The sequence below is a fragment of the Brachypodium distachyon genome, chromosome 3 (assembly GCF_000005505.3).
Source record: "Brachypodium distachyon strain Bd21 chromosome 3, Brachypodium_distachyon_v3.0, whole genome shotgun sequence".
Classification (NCBI taxonomy): domain Eukaryota; kingdom Viridiplantae; phylum Streptophyta; class Magnoliopsida; order Poales; family Poaceae; genus Brachypodium; species Brachypodium distachyon.
Window position 1 is genome coordinate 6,331,730 of NC_016133.3, and position 16,680 is coordinate 6,348,409.

The 16,680-nt window shown below is 44.9% G+C and overlaps 1 protein-coding gene and 1 long non-coding RNA gene across 8 annotated transcripts; both read left to right on the forward strand.

Moving 5' to 3' along the window:
- Positions 1-1,920: 1,920 nt before the first annotated feature.
- LOC100841849 lies at positions 1,921-4,035 on the forward strand. 4 transcript variants are annotated; one of them, XR_001406732.2, is made up of 3 exons: positions 1,921-2,446; positions 2,838-2,936; positions 3,645-4,035. It is a non-coding gene; the product is annotated as an uncharacterized LOC100841849 (long non-coding RNA). The 4 variants fall into 4 exon arrangements; XR_001406733.2 differs by having other exon boundaries at positions 1,921-2,442; XR_731234.3 differs by having other exon boundaries at positions 1,921-2,433.
- A 4,291-nt stretch (positions 4,036-8,326) lies between these two features.
- On the forward strand, positions 8,327-15,174 carry LOC100842143 (U-box domain-containing protein 34). 4 transcript variants are annotated; one of them, XM_010235741.3, is made up of 9 exons: positions 8,327-10,897; positions 11,001-11,131; positions 11,246-11,367; positions 12,208-12,329; positions 12,441-12,751; positions 13,003-13,104; positions 13,322-13,750; positions 13,913-14,662; positions 14,754-15,174. In XM_010235741.3, exons 1-9 carry the CDS (start codon positions 10,705-10,707, stop codon positions 14,955-14,957), a joined length of 2,364 nt encoding a protein of 787 aa, XP_010234043.1. In that variant the 5' UTR covers positions 8,327-10,704; the 3' UTR covers positions 14,958-15,174. The 4 variants fall into 4 exon arrangements, with proteins under 4 accessions (XP_010234043.1, XP_014755659.1, XP_014755660.1 ...); XM_014900173.2 differs by having other exon boundaries at positions 12,208-12,751; XM_014900174.2 differs by lacking the exon at positions 13,003-13,104 and having other exon boundaries at positions 12,208-12,751.
- The last annotated feature ends 1,506 nt before the right edge of the window (positions 15,175-16,680 follow it).

The window sequence follows — 16,680 nt, forward strand, 5'->3', positions numbered from 1 at the left end:
GAAGAAAATGCATCTCAAAGAAGTTAAAAATAAAAATATATAAATGAATAGTACAAAACAATGAAGAACCACTATTGATGCTGAATTTGTTTTTGTTGCTACTAAATGCAATTGAGTTTTGGACTTTAAATATTACACGTATATAGAAAACATTACACATATGAAAAATTCACAAAAATATTACAAGTAAAATTTCAAATCATAACTCAATTCCGTTTGATAGCAGCGAAAAAAATAAATTCAGCATGAATAGTGGCCATTCACTGTATGACACTATTCATTTGTATATTTATCTTTTTATTTCTTCCAAATGCATTTGATTTCCAACTTGCAATTTTGCACTTATGTAGAACGTCAAACCTTCAACATATGTTTTTTTATATTTTCTTAAACTTTTATATGGTTTTTATGAAGCTTGCACCAAATGGGTGTTTCACCGGATGTTACTCTCCGGCTTTCCTTCAAATCCCGATACGAGTGCCAGAGATCAGTTTCTGGCAGCTTCTTTTGCACAGATTGTTTTCTCCTGTGATGTGAGTTAATGTGTTCGGTTCTGTTCGGGTATAACCGAGAACCGAACCGAAGTTTCGGTTAGCATTTTATAGGAGAACCGATCGGTCAACATTTCTTCAGAACCGAATTTCCTTAAAAAAACCAGAGAACCGAACCGTTCTGTTCGGTTAGACCAAATGCCCAGGCTGACGCGATGACGCCCAACAACGATGTTGGCACAAGGGGCACCTACTTGCGCACCGCACTGACCAAGGGCGCCCGACTGCCCGAGGCATCTTTGCTGTCCTGCTCGTGTTGGGGCCGAGTTGGGGAGTAAAAATGTAATTATGCAAGAAGGACAGTGCCATATATTAAAATCAACGAACCCTTACAGTTTAAAATAAAAGAAAATTACACGCAAGTACTTGTAGATAAACGTCGTTGTCTCACTCCTGCACTCATGCTTCAAAAGGTGGTAATGATACCAGAGTTCAAAAGGTGGGGCCCAATGTCATCTGCAGTGAAAAGGGCTCATCAAGGGCGCACGTCGATCTCCGCCACCTCCAACTCTTACTCCCAAACTAAACCCTTCTTTGCACGATGATTGGATGCAAGCTATGGAAATCCTCCAGCACTTAATCATCGATGTAATGCCTTGATTAGATAAGTGAACTACCTAGAGAAGTCAAGGAACTAAAGGAATCCTTGAAGAAACTAGATCCTTCACCAATAGAAGATTAATGTTCACTAAATAGCTAGATGATATCTTATTTTTATGTTTACTTTACTTTTATTTTGAGTTAGATACTATTATTTTAGTGCAAGTTTATTTAATATTTCTATATGTGATACCTTGATATTAATTATGTACGTTATGATCGACTTCATTTATACACAAATTTTCAATATTTTGAAGGCATCTTACTAAATAAAATATAGCTCCACATGAGTGTACACAAATCTATATATATATATATATATTGTGTATAATCTTCAAAATAATATTATAGGTATCATAATTACCTCATAATTGCTTGATGTTTAAAACTCGTACATAGTCGCCCAAAGGAAACCGTGTGCGTGTGACCCAATGAATAACCTAGAAACTAATTGTTTGAAACCAAAACCCTGAAAAACTATAGCTTACAAATCTCCTACCCTAAACTAACAACCAATTAATGGAAAATAAAAAATTAAACCTAATAAATAAATAAATCATTTTTAAATAAATACACCTTTTAAATAAATATATCATTTTAGTGAAAAATAGTCAATAAGATGATAAGATATTTGGCCGTAATTTATTGCTCTAATGATGTTATTCCTCTAGGTGATTTGTTGGAAAATGTCCGGTAAGTTCCATCTTGCTTCGCGCACATACTTCTTTGCATAAAAGAGACCAAGAAATGTACCAACTGTTCTGACCACTTTGATTGGTCCTGACATGGACCAACTGGAGGGTGCTGCCCCTTGCCAGGAGCCGATCCACCGCCCATGGGCCGAGCTTTGCCGTTTCCTCTCTCCCACACGTCGTCCCCACCCCCCTCCCCCCGATCCAACGCCGCCACCGTGCACTCCCGTCCCTGGCTCCGACGACACACCGGCAAGCACCCCCTCCAGCAAGACTGCCACTTCTCCCCCCTCCCCGGCGCCGAACTTCCGTCGAGGCGCTCGTCGCCGCGCCTCCCGCCCCCGTTGCAGAGGGCCCCGAGGAGCAGCCGCTGCGCCATTCTAGGCAACGGCGCGCAGCTTCGACTCGTGGTGGCGGCTGCACGCTGCGGTATCCAGGGGCGCGCGCGGCGATTGCGGTGCTCCAAGCCTCGCGACGGCCAGCAGTGCCAGCGGCTCGCGGCCTCGACGGCGCCCTTACCTGTGGCGGGGCATGACGGCAGCAGCACGGACGTTGTAGCGTCATCGCAGCATGATCACCACCACCTTTAGGTGAACCTCGTATGTCAGTTCTGGAGCTTTTCTTATGCAGTTTCTTTTGCATTTTCCTGTAGCCACATGCTTCGCGAGTTGTATCGTTGTCAAACGAGTAGTCATGCAAAACTTTTTTTCAGTTGAGAGTTGGAGAGTATTTCAGATGAAAGCAAGAATATTATTAAAAATTGGATCAGATCGACAAAATCGGCATACACAGGCCATAAAATGATGAGGCTCCGATTTTCCACATGACCCTGTGCATCCCTTCATCCCCTCAATCTCGGTCATCGGATTAGAATTATGTACATAAGCATAGCTCTCTGTAATTTTTGCATTTGCACAACCACGTCTAGCTTCTTTTACCACTCGCCAATCTCTGTAACTCCATATTTAGTGAAACTATGGAATCCACATTTCAGTTTCTGAAGGTATAATCAAACCGATATTGTTGAGAGGGAGCTCCAAACTACAACCAGGGTTAACTGCTGAGAATGGATACTGACAACATGTCTTATTAGGTATTGCTTTCCAGTATTGATTCTGCTATCATAGTTCGATTAGAATGGCTCTTTTCTTTGTTAATCATTACTCAGTTTACCTGTGCATATTTCAAAAATAGTTTTCTACTTATCTGGTTCGGACCTTATATATAAGTTGTTGGGTTGTGTCGTACTTTTGTTCCGGTCAGGAATTGTTGCAACTGGAAGACCGAATTGGTTCTGTGACCAATTCCCTTTCTGAAGAGCAAGTTGCGAAGTGTTTTAATCGACATGTGTATAAACAAGAAAATTCAGTATTGGAAGGGAACAGAGTTGTATTAGATCATATCAAATGCAGCATATGCCATGTATATCTATGTGCATACTAGAAGTGTTTTAATCGAGATGTGTATACGGATGCTATATTTCTACCGTTTCTGCTGTGAAGTCCGAAAAATAAAATTCCTTGCAAGAAAGTAAATTGTTCCTGCTGTTTTGTTGGTGAAGTTGAGAATACCGTGTGATGTTATGTCGAAACGGCAACCTCTGGTGTGCCCATCCTCTTTTGTTTTCTTTCTATTATTCATCTCTTTCCCGCTCTCTAATATCTGTAAGTTGCTTTATTTGAATTTTCTCCATCCATGTAGCCATACGACTCATATCACGAGAAACTATTTTTGGACACTGGATTTGTTATTATTTTGTGCTGCTTAATACATATTGTTGACATTGACTGGATTGTTGCAGGAGGAATACATTGAGGATGAAGAAGTGGTACGATGAAGTGTGAGTATCAATATCATGTGTGCTGCATTCAGGAGTGGCCAAGACGGAAGAACTGGTGTCCGATATGCAAAGTTTCAGCAATATGTTCATACAATGACAAGGGGAAGATAAGAGATTAAGATTCTCTACCAGTTACTGAAAATGTGTTATGTTTGATGATTGTAAAATTTGTGTGCACAAGTGGTAAATGTGGTCCTTGTAAGTAGAAAAATCTTGTACCGCGAAAGGTGGTATTTTTCCTTCTTCTCTTCTGGTATCATAAATTGTGTTGTGCCGCTCTCATAACTCAAATTCCTGTCAGTACAGCTGAAGAAAAACATGATCATACTGATGGGTGGAGGTTGAATCGTTAGCACAATGGGGATTATGTGCCACTATTTTATTACGCTCTTCACGATCACATCACAGCAGGACGTTTTTCTCATCTCAACAATGAAAATGAACGGATGTAAATCCGGCTAGGATTAACTCAGGAAGTATTACAGATCTAGTGCAGAGCTAACCTTTGCCCAATAATATACAAGCTCTTTAGGACATGTACAATGGTTAATAAGACTGCCTTATCTTAGGTGTGACACGTCAATTAGAAAAGACAACAAAACACGTTGCACAATGGGTTATCTCTTATTGTTATATCTTAAAATTAATTTTTAGATGAATAAAATTAACTAAATAAATGTTAAGAAAAGGCAAAATCTAGTACAATGGGAAATTTGCCTTATCTTTGTCTTATCATTCTTGTCAAGAGATCATCTCTTAATTAAGATAAGGATTGTGCATTTTCTTCATTTCTCTCTTTTGCACGTCAGATTTTATCCTATGTGACATCACTAACAGAAGGCTGACGTCATCCCATTATACACGCCCTTAAATGAGAAGGGAAAATGGTAACAACAGTAGACAAAAAAAAACTCAAACAACAATGTCGATAAACAAACATCCTCACGCTAATTCTCGTGTTTCACACGCCCTTTCAGTATTCCTGGAACGTGGGACTGTAAGTTTGGAAATTGGAATCTAGCTGCACCATTATTTTCCATTCCAAATATTTGCCATGCTTGATTGCCATCATAATGTTTTTCTTTTCCGCATAAGATCATTGCTTTTAGCCCATACGAGGTAGCATGCAACTCAAACGGAGTGCTGCAGCTTAGAAATGCAAACTTGCAAAAAATAATCAGAACAGACCTTGTGTTGATCCACAAAAAAGTGCAAAAAGAGATATGTCTTGGTGGTAAATTGGAAGAAAATAAGAGTTCTCTCACTGGATCAGAGAAGGCATGTCGGGCGCGGGTCTTTCCGGCGAGGTCAACGAGGGCTCCGGCCGGCGGCGCTAGGCTTGCTCGCGAGGTCAACGAGGACTCAGACGGGGCTTGCCGGCGAGGTCAACAAGGACTGGGGCCGTTGGCAAGCGCGACGAGCAGCTTACCGACGAGGTCTACAATTGCTATGGCCGGCAGGCGGCGGCCACCACGACGAGCAGCTTGCCGGCGAGTTCGTCGACAGTTTCGGCTAGCAGCCAGGGCCAGGAGACCAGCGTGGAAGAGGTCGCCTGGAGACAGAGGCGATCGGTCACCGGAAGACCCAAATGGGCTTGATGCGATTTAGATTTCTGATTTTACTGTTAATTCTTTTAAATGAGAAATGTCTATTGTGCCCTCCACAAATGAACGGTTGAGATTTATATACTGCTCCTCTCTGCTGAGCAGTACAGGGGTATCGTAAAAATCCTTCATTTTTAATGACGATGCTATTCTTTAATTGTTGTACATCCACAAACAAGAAGGCTACTATACGTTGTGATTAATGGTGTTTAACTACGCATCTGTTTTATTTTGGATAGTGTTTCCAGACTATAATATGTGTTGGTGATAATGGAGTAATCTACTCTGCCCGATGATTATGGTTATTCCTTTAATATGTTTGTAACAACTCATCTTTTTATTTTTATTTTAAGTTTATATTTCCATTGCTAAGTTTGTTCATCCTAAGATCAATCTAATGAAGTATGATATAAAATGCTTCAACGAGGCTTTAAACAACAAACGAAAATATGTAATAGGGATGGTAGTCTCCAACCGGCCAATGGCAGCCGGTTAAACGAAGAAAGTCTTCCATCGTCGAGTGCTGCTGTCAAGCTAAATATGGATGCATGCTTCATGAATCCGACCTGCGGTGCGGCTTAGAGCGTTCAAAAATCAATGAAATCACACATCACGCTTTTGTTAAACCATTGAAGATATGAACATAAATATTTAATTGACCATGGAAAAGACTCACTGTACCTGACTTTTGTCGACCATGGAAGATTTTATTGTCCAAATAAATGCAACTAAGGTTAAAAAAGATTTACTGACTTTCTATTCAAAATATGTTCGTTGGTTCAATTAAAATAAAACTTGCTATACCCAGCTTCGCATAACATTTATGCTCATAGCCTATACCCCATCCATACCCGTTTTTCATTTGTGTATAAAAACAGCCACATAGTCTATTGTATTCGTGCTCCGCAAGAGTGGGTGTCTCGTGTTCGGTTTGGTTTGGAATCACATTGCCAATTGTCCAAATGCAGAGATGGCGGAAGCCTTGACCGTGTTTAAAGGTTTGCAGGCCATGCGCTCCCTTACTAGTATGTCGGTGATCATTGAGAGTGCCTTCTTATCGGTTGTCTAAGCTAGGCGATGGACCTCTCTTCCATCAGCGGTATCATTGCAATGATTGCCGATGACATTTGATCCTGGTATTCCTTACGCGACTATGTACCGTTCTGCTTAATGAGCAATTGTGGACGACTGTAGCCGAATTCTCATTTAAGTAATAAATTTCTACTTCCATTTTTTGTTACAAACTTAATTAGGAGTAGTAGTATTTTTGACAGCAACAGACAAAAACGAACCAGAGTAACTAAACCAAAAGTCCAAAATCCCAAATCCGACTGACGACGAACGAACCCACTCAAAGATCCGACTACGGTTAGCCTTCTCTCCCACTGACACGCTACACCAGAGAGGCAGAGGCCAGACCACACCGCGCGCTGCCGCCAGCTGCCTAGCTAGCTCTGATCTCATACACCCTCCCCTCGCGCAAGCGTCCACCGGGCCAGGCTGGCTCTGACACAACCATCGGACCCGGCGCGCATCGACCTGGCCACCATCACCATGGCCTCCGTCGTTCCCCCTCCGCCACCGCCGCCACCCACCGTCGCCGTGGCAGTCCGTCCCGGCGGCAGCGCGAGCCGCCGTCGACGGCGCCGCCGTCTCCATCGCCTTCGTCCACGTCATCCCCTCGCTCTCGTTCGTCCCTTCCCCGAGTAAGCAGAACAGCATTATACTCCTCATCGTCCCTTCTTCCCCTGGATGACGGCTAATCAATAAATTTGTGTGTTGGGCCGCGGCAAATGATCAAAGCCGGGGAGCGGGTGCCGGTGGCAAGGGTGGGCAAATGATCAAACAAACACTGGGATAAAAGTTACAAGTCAATACACAAAATGAATATGGTACATACTTCACAAAATAAATGATCTCAAGAGTGAACATCCAAATTTGAATCCCAAACAAAGCTTTGCATTACTTTGACCCATTTTTGAGTTGAGACTTTTAGTGTGGTTTCATTTGTCATTAATGATTACTACTATGAATTAAAATCGCCACATTTTATGTAAAAAAAATACTTATCATTTTCTATAACCGTTTAATAGGAAAAAATGAAATAATACTAAAACTTTGTCAAAAAAGAACCATTTTTAGCATGGTGTCATTTTGTGGGTATATTAACTTGGCATAAAAATTACAGGTCCATACACAAAATTAAAATTGTACATGCTTCACAAATTGCAACATCTTCGTATAAGTTCCCGAACTTAGCACCCAAACGTCCAATTTGAGTCCCGAACCAAGTTTTGCAATAAGATTTTCCTTTTTAAGTTGATTCTTTTACTATGGTTTCATTTACTGCTAATGATGAGTAATGCGAATTAAAACCACCAACTTTTATGTAAAAGTAATTATTTATCATTTTTAGAGAAGTTTTATAAAAAAAATCAATAATCCTAAAACTTTGTCAAAAATTAGCAATTTTTGCCATGGAGTCATATTATGGGTATATAAGGCTGGGATAAAAATTTCAAATCATTACACAAAATCAAAATGGTACATTTTTCACAAATTGCACGATCTCGAAAATGAACCTCCAAATTTGAGTCCCGATCAACCAAGTTTCACAACAATTTTTCCATTTTTTGAGTTGAATTTTTTACTGTGGTTCTTTTAGCTTTAATTATGAGTAATGTGAATTAAAATCAACACCTTATATGTAAAAATAATTATTTATCATTTTTTAGAGCCGTTTAATAGGAAAAAATGAAATAATACTAAAACTTTATCTAAAATTAGCAAGTTTTGGTATGTTATCACATTATGGGTATACAAGCCTGGCATAAAAATTTTAGGTCAATGCACAAAATTAAAATAGAACAAACCTCATCAAATATATACATGTAGAAAAAAAAACTTTGCCGGCGGCCTAGCCTCCGGCAAAGCTTCTGGTCACGTCACCGATCCGCGTTACTGTGCCACGGATCGATGACGTGGCGCGCTCCTGACTGTTTATCTCCCCCGATCTCTTATCTCTCCCGATCTCTCTTCCCAGCCACATCTCTTTTCTCTCTCTGTCTTATCTCCCCCTATCTCTCTGTCATCTCTCTCCCCCACGAGCTCTCCTCTTCGTTGGCTCCTGTGCAGGCAGGCAGCAGCGCGCACGCCGCCTCTTCCCCGTGCGGCCGAGCTCCGGCGACCTGCGCGGCTCCTCCCCTCTCTCCAACAGCAGCAGCAGCCGGGTGGAGGCGGGCCCTGCTCGACGGGGGGCAGGAGCTCTCTCCCCTCTGCTCTCTCTCTCCTCGACGGCCGGCGGCGCGAGGCAGCAGCGGTGGCGGGGCTGCAGCGGCGGCGTGGCAGCAGCAGCAGCGAGGAGGAGAGGCGGCGGCCTGTAGCAGCGAGGGGCAGCAGCGCGAGAGCAGCGGCGGCGAGGCAGCGGTGCGGCAGCAGCAGCGAGGAGGAGAGGCGACGGCGAGGCATGAAGCAGCAGCAGCGCGAGAGCAGCGGCGAGGAGCAGCAGCACCGGCGACACGAGGGGTAACGGCGGTGGCCTACAGCAGCGAGGGGTAGCAGCGCGAGAGCAGCGGCGGCGAGGAGGAGCAGCGGCAACCTGCAGCAGCACCGGCGGTGTTACTTTTTATTTTTTTTAATTACGGTTTTTTTTCTTTGCCGAAGGCTGGTCGCCGGCAAAGCCATCATGTGCCGTTTCGTCCCGTTAGCTACTTTTCTTTGCCGAAAGCCGCAAAAGGCCTCCGGCAAAGGCTTTACCGAAGGGTCCGTAAAAAAGCCACCGGCAAAGAAGCCTTTGCCCTACGTGCCGACGCCCTTTGCCGGCGGCCCCGAGGAAAAGCCACCGGCAAAGGCTTTTGCCGAAGGCTTCGGGCCGTCGGCAATGTAGGATTCTCCTGTAGTGTTATCATCTTGCGTTTGAGCTGCAAAGAGATCGGGGTGGAAGAGCTTCCACCAGTGCCTACCCGAATGGCGAAGATCCATGCTGGAGGAAGATTTGGGCGTGTCATGCGCCGTCGAAAGTCAAAGTGTTTGCATGGAATGGCTACTGAAGAGAACAAGCTTTGGCAAGGTATGGAGGTCACTCGTATTTGCAATGTCTGCGGCCGGTTTGGAGGTGGAAGACCTGGTGCATGCGCTGTACCTTTGCCCTCATGCCCGGGAACTCTGGGAGGCTATGAGGCAGGTTTGGCGACTGCCTGATGATACATCGGTTCATTAACCACGGCCCTGCTGGGTGCGTTCGTGCATAGCTGGCCTGCAGGTGGAGGAGTGTTCGTTCTTCCTAATGTTGTTGTGGCGGGTGTGGTTTGCTCGCAATGAGGTGACGCACGCGAAGCCGCTTCCTTCGGTTGAGGGCTCTTTGAGGTTTCTCTCGGGCTATATGTCTACACTTTTGGACCTCGAGATTGATCCGCTTATAGACCCGGTGAAAGGGAAACAGATGGTCCAGGACTTCAAGTCTATGGCGGCCAAGCCTGCCAAACCACTGTTGTCCTGAAACGCTGGGAGAAGCCTCCACCTGGATGGGTTAAGTTGAACACTGACAGCTCCTTCCATGCTCCTTCGTCGCAGCTGGGGCAGGGGTATGCTCCTTAGGGACGAGGCGGGGCAGATTATCCTCTCTGCGTGCCGTGTGCTCGCCCACTGTTCGGGCCCGGAGGAAGCAGAATTATGTGATTGCATGGAAGGGCTTGCCCTTGCTTGCGAGTATAGCGATTCCCTGGTGATGGTGGAGACGGATTGTGTGGCAGTCATCCGTGCTGGGTCTGGGGCAGGGTAAGACCGCTCTCAGTTTGCTTGGTGAATGAGATTATAACTTTGTGTCTACATAGAGAAGTTGTTTTTGTAAAGGGGGATAGAGGTCAAAACCACACGAGTCATGCCCTCGCTAACCTGGCTACAGTGGAGCAGCATACGATTTTGTTGTTGGGTTCTGGTCCACCGCCTGTGGTGGAGCTAGTTCTCCGAGACTTGTCTTGTAATACCTAAGTTTTAATACGGACTACATCCTTTTTACCGGAAAAAAAAAAGATGAACATATATCAGGCCTGGAAATCCTCGGGTGCCTGCTCGCTAGAATACATGGACAAAATCCTGCACACCCATGCTCTATGGACGTACCATTACCATCTTGAAGCTAGCCAAGCTGGTAGTTGTGCCCTAGACACTTGACACGGCAATATACTCTCCTAACAAACCTGAGTAACTAAAGCCAAAATCCCAAATCCGTCTGACGACAAACGAACCCAACTCCAAACATCCCTTCCGGTTCTGCTCCAACTAACTGACCAAACTGATTTCGGGCGCCAGCTGCCCAGCTCTTGATCTCATACCCCCCCCGCCCCCCCTCCTCTCGCGCGCGCGTCCACCGGACACGACCATCGAGCCTGCAGGCGCGCATCGACCTGGGCAGCACCATGGCGGCCTCCGCCGTCCACCCTCCGCCGCCGCCGCCGCCCACCGTCGCCGTGGCAGTCCGTCCCGGCGGCAGCGCGAGCCGCCGCGCCGCGCGCTGGGCCGCCGCCGGCATCCTCCAAGCCGTCGACGGCGCCGCCGTCTCCATCGCCTTCGTCCACGTCATCCCCCCGCTCTCCTTCGTCCCTTCCCCAAGTAAGCAGACCAGCATTATACTCTTCCTCATCGTCCCTTCTTCCCCTGGATGGCTGGATGACGGTTAATTAATAAATTTGTGTGTTGGGCCGCGGCAATGAAGGCGGGGAGCGGGTGCCCGTGGCAAGGGTAGGCCGCGAGGCGGCGGAGGCCTTCTCCCGCGACCGCCACGCGCGAGCCCAGGAGGCCATGCTCCCCTTCCGCCGCCTCTCCGACCGCCGCGCCAACATCACCGTCAGTACTAACTCACTCTTTGCCCGGCCAGAACAGAGTCAGCAGTAAAATCAATTTTATCTACTTGCCGTGTCGCACGAGTTTCGTCTGATTGGGGATTTTGATTAAGCGCAGGTGGAGACGGTGGTGGTGGAAGGCGACGGCGTGGCGGAGGCGCTGCTGCGGTACGCGGCGGAGTCCGGCGTGCGCAGCCTCGTGCTCGGCTCCGCCTCTGCCTCCTTCCGCTGGTTCCACAAGTACGCACGTTTGATTTTTATTTCTTGTTCTTCACATCTCCCCTTTTTTCCCTTTTTGGGTTAGCGTAAGTGAATCTGGATTACTATTAGCTAGGGTGTTATGATCGATCGTTCGTTGCGCAGTTAATTAAAAGGTGGCCAGAGAGAAAAGCGTTTGCCCGCCTTTTTTGGGCTATTAATTTCGAGTACGGGAACAAATGCCTTTGGTAACAATTAAAGTTCATTTCTTAATTAGAGATTGGTAGACCTCATGTCATGTCACATTTCTTCTGGTATACTAGCTGTGTACTGTGTACGCTATACACGATGTGTGCGTTGCAATGTACTAGTGGTGATTGTTGGCACTTGGCTAATCTGGTAAGCCGCCGTTTTCTGCATATACATTTCATATGTTTGACATAAGACCTAGATCATGTTTTGTTTTCATAACCGAGTCATCAAAATGATTGTACTTGAAGCTCTATTGTTTATTGTTTGTAGTACTCTTTCCTGGCATTGAACTTTTACTTAGATTTACTTTTGGTCATTAGCTTCTGAAGCTGACTTCAGTAATAATTTGCCGTATTGTGCTGACCTACGGGGTTCCTCTCACGCCCTCTGGATTCAGAAACTTCTTGATATTTGACCGTGCTGATTATAACTGCATCTAGTTTTCTCAGAAAAACAGACCACGCCGGCACGCCCTGGTTCCATTAAACAACAGGACTACATAATAGTTCAACTGTATTTGTTACTCATTGGACATCTGATCGTTCATTAGCTTTGAGCCTGTGATATGCATACTATCTTTTGTATTAGCACTTAGTATTACTTAACACTACGTTTGCATCCACAATGCAGGGTGTTGAGCATTCCTGATGTGGCCACTGCTGTCCTGAAAAGCACACAAAATTCATGCAATGTATATGTTGTGTGCAAACGAAGAGTGATCGTGAAACTTGCAGGCCATCCTCAAGCAACCAGTATGTACAGAGTTCTGAAAATGAGCCTTTTATATCCTCTATTTTATCTTCCTGCCATGCCATCTTTCCTCCTTTTGCTAGTTTTAATGTTTAATGCTCATTACGTATCAGTACATTCTTCTTTTGAGGAATCTAGCACGAGCTTAAACATTCATTCAATGAGTCACAAGGAATTTGAGGAAACACAGAGGAGCTTGCTGTTCGACAACTTTACAGACGCTGAGTCATGCTCAATGTCATGCTCCCAGGCCCGTGGTTCTCATAGCACTTCTTCTAATGCTAGTCGAAGTTCAGGTAGCCGTGAACTGGTCCATATGGGAAGTGTAGGTGCAAAGACAACCGGAAGAGATGTAAAGCAAAGCTATGGTTCTCATAGCACCCTGAAGGAAGTTCCTTACGCTGCCTCAAGCTCAAGTGATGAGGTCAGATACTTAGGTCTATCTTCCATTTGTAAAATATAGAGTATTTTGACTGGTATGGATTATTGACAACCATGCATTATGGTTTCATATATGACATATGTGTTTCCGATTATTTATTTTCGAAAAGGGGGAACCCCCGGCCTCTGCATCAAAGTGATGCAGACCACCATTTTATTGCGAAGTTATATGTGTTTTACAGATATTTGCTTCCAGAATATGCTATAAGTATCTTATCCTGACATTATCTACAGTGTCAATCTATAGATGAAGTAGAAAAACTGAGGAGGGAATTAAAGGAAACCTTGGTGATGTATGATAAAGCTTGCGAAGATCTTGTCCATGCTAAGAAAAAGGTTAATTCTCTTGAGCATCTTGTGGTGCTTTAAGAAGTTGCTGTCACTATATTTTGGATAAGAAGTTGCTGTCACTATATGGTTATGCTGTTCCAAGAGTTTACCTTCATAATACTGCTTACATATGGTACAAAGGTTATCTGAGTAAATATTTTCAGATTACTATTCTTACTGTAATTCAGCATTTGTCTACATCTGTGTCATCGTGATGTCGCAGATTCAGGTACTTTCTACCGAATGTTCTGAAGAGGCAAAAAAGGTGGAGCATGCGCTACATACGGAGGAAACTTTGAAGCAGAAAGCAGCCGATGAGAAAGCAAAACATTTGGAGGCCATTAAAGAAGTCGAGCAAGCGAAATGGTCCTTCACCCGGGAGGCCTACTCTAAGCACAAGGCTGAAATGGTAGGCAGCATGATGTCTCTGGATAAGGAGAAGATCGTGGATGCTATTCTGTCGAACACCAGAAGCTGCAGGCGGTACTCCAAACATGAAATAGAACTCGCCACTGACAACTTCTCCGAAGCAAGGAAGATCGGCGAGGGAGGCTATGGGAATGTGTATAGGTGCACCCTTGATCACATTGAGGTAGCGGTCAAGGTCATTCAGCAGGATTCTACCGACAAAACCGACGAGTTCTTGAGGGAGGTAAAGCATGGTTGTTCATGGCTCTAATTAATATGGTATAATCCATAATTTCATAGATACTCACCCAATTAGGATAATTAGTTCTTATCCAAAAGAATTAGGATCATTAGTAGTACAAAAACGGCTTCATTACTAATGTTATATGGATTTTGATGCGTGCAGGTTGAGATTCTTAGCAAACTTCACCATCCCAACCTGGTTCTGTTGATCGGTTTCTGCCCTGAAATGGGCTGTCTCGTATACGAATACATGGAGAACGGAAGCTTAGAAGATCAACTCCTGAACAACAAAAAGCGTCAGCCACTGCATTGGTTCCTCCGGTTCCGGATCATCTTCGAAGTCTCCTGTGGGCTCGCCTTCTTGCACGGGAGGAAACCAGAGCCGATAGTCCACCGGGACCTGAAACCTGCAAACATCCTCTTGGACAAGAACTACGTAGCCAAAATCGGCGACGCCGGCTTCGCCAAGCTCATATCTGACCTTGTTCCCGACTGCCAAACTGAATACACAGACACAATCGTCGCTGGCACCCTGTATTACATGGATCCAGAATACCAGCAAACCGGGACAGTCCGGCCCAAATCGGACCTATTCGGCCTGGGAGTCATCATTCTTCAGCTGCTAACCGGGAAGCGCCCACACGGGCTCATTGTAAGCGTGGAGAACGCCGTGAAAAAGGGCTTGCTTTTCCACGTCCTCGACATGTCTCAGACCGATTGGCCACTCGCAGAGGCAGAGATGCTGGCGAAGCTCGGGTTGCAATGCACGGCCCTGAAATGCAGAGACCGGCCTGATCTTGACTCGGAGGTGCTGCCGAAGCTGGAGGAGATTCTGCGTAGGATTTCTTGTAAGGCGGATATGAGGAATCCGAAGCCATGTGCACCAGCCCACTTCATCTGCCCCATAACAAAGGTAACTAAACCCAATTCTGCTTGATTGTCAGTTCAGTAATCACCTCTTATCCTCTAGCTAAAAACTACACGGATTCGAATTTTCGATGTAGGAGGTGATGGATGATCCGTATGTGGTTGCCGATGGACACACCTACGAGCACTATGCCATCGAAGCTTGGCTCAGGAAGTACAGGACATCGCCGCTCACGAGGCGCAAGCTTCCTAATTTGTCAATAATCCCAAATCATTCGTTGCGCGCGGCGATACAACAGTGGAAGAATTCGTCTCGGGCAGAGGCTTGGAACGGGCAATGAGTGTCTTGCCTGTTTATTATGTAAATGATCTCGCAATTATATTCCTCATTTTTGTAGCCCATAAATGATTAAATTGGGTTGCAATTCCAAACTGTAAAGCACGGAGAGTATATATACTTGGGTAGATAAGGTACTGCCCCCTCCGGCCACAACTACTTGTCGAAATATTACATATATGCAGACATTTTTTACTTAAATACATCCGTATTTAGATAAATTTAATACCGGTCGGAGGAAGTAAGCAAATTTTTTTTTCCGTTTGGGGCGATCGGAGCAGCTGTCGTCTTCGTTCAGTATCTAACATACTGACAGGTCCAATTATTTGACATAAACAAATTGATTGAGCGAGAGAGGTTCATGCCGGATTCGGCTTTGTCTCGCACAATTGTGTCAGCATTTGATAATATATAATGTCGTCAGATCGATATTTGACAGATCTTGTCCCGGCACGTCAAAATGTCTGATATATCTGTAGGTCGGAACATGTTTGCAGAAATGGAGATGCGTTATCATCGCACTGTTCTGAACAGGGCCGGAGATTTTATAGATAGACCAAATACTTGGATTAGGTACAGAAGTGGAATCTTACCTGAATACCGACTTTTCCTTCTTCGAATATACTTACTATAGAGAAATCTACCGATGTCTACAACCTTTGTATTAAATCCATCGTGGTATATATACCTTGACAGTATACTTATTTGATATATATTGTAGATTTAATAAATTTTCTATATATAAACTTGATTAAATTTTACAATATTGTCTTAGAACAATGCAAGAGCATTTTATATTTACGACGGAGACGAAGTATCTAGTGAAAAATTTCGTCGAGGGCTGTTGGATCCGGATCAAACGGCACAGATCAAATCTGGTGGAACTAATAATCCACTTAAACCCGTTTTGCACTTAACCCCTTGGCAAAATCACACTACTACAAAACGAAGTATATCTCACGGCCTATGAGTAAAACGACCGTTAGTGATGACTAGCATCACTGTCGGTCGCATCTCCACCCGCCACTGATGAATAGACAGGGTTTGCCCATCTCCGACCCGCCAAACATCAGTGACTGATGTCGTATCATTCGTGGTTTTCGCTACAAAATAAAGATGAATCAAGGCGTGGCATGGTATTTCGCCACAAGATGGAGACACAATCAGGGAAGACGGTAACCCGGCGAGCACTCACATGAGAGGCTAAGGAGGATTTAAATTAAAGGCAAGGCTGCGATGAAATATTCACGCCCTATTGGTGACTAGGAAAAGTTTTCATAAAGTAAAGTCCGATCGGCTTTGCGCTCGAACTTAACTCGCTGAGGGGGCATTTGTTTGACGAGATTTTGTAGCAAAATTCGGCGCAATATTAGATCAACAAAGAAGAGCCTAGCGCAAGTTAGCATACTTGTGCAGGTGTTACCGGAAAGAAAAAAAGATCAAGTGTATGCGTGCATCAGCCAGCTCTACACGTGAAGGTGTTCAATATCAATTAATCCATGTGTGCATGCTCGACATGCATTAGTGCCTATATCAATCCTACGTGCATGCTGGACATGCGCACGTATTTGTACAGGAAATTGATCGATCAGGTGGTTGCACTTGTAGCCGTCGTTGATGCGCGACCCGCGTCCAAGCTGATCGATAGGCCATCGCTCTGCCTTGGCCCACACGCGTGTGTGCGCGGCTGCGCCGCTCTGATCGCCGTGCTAGAGATAAGCATACAG

Excerpts from the sequence above, each read along its gene's own strand:
- LOC100842143 (XM_014900173.2), top strand. The coding sequence starts at position 10,705 with ATGGCGGCCTCCGCCGTCCACCCTCCGCCGCCGCCGCCGCCCACCGTC. Across the intron at positions 13,751-13,912 it reads CCGACGAGTTCTTGAGGGAG|GTTGAGATTCTTAGCAAACT; the intron begins GTAAAGCATGGT and ends TGATGCGTGCAG. Across the intron at positions 14,663-14,753 it reads TCATCTGCCCCATAACAAAG|GAGGTGATGGATGATCCGTA; the intron begins GTAACTAAACCC and ends TTTTCGATGTAG.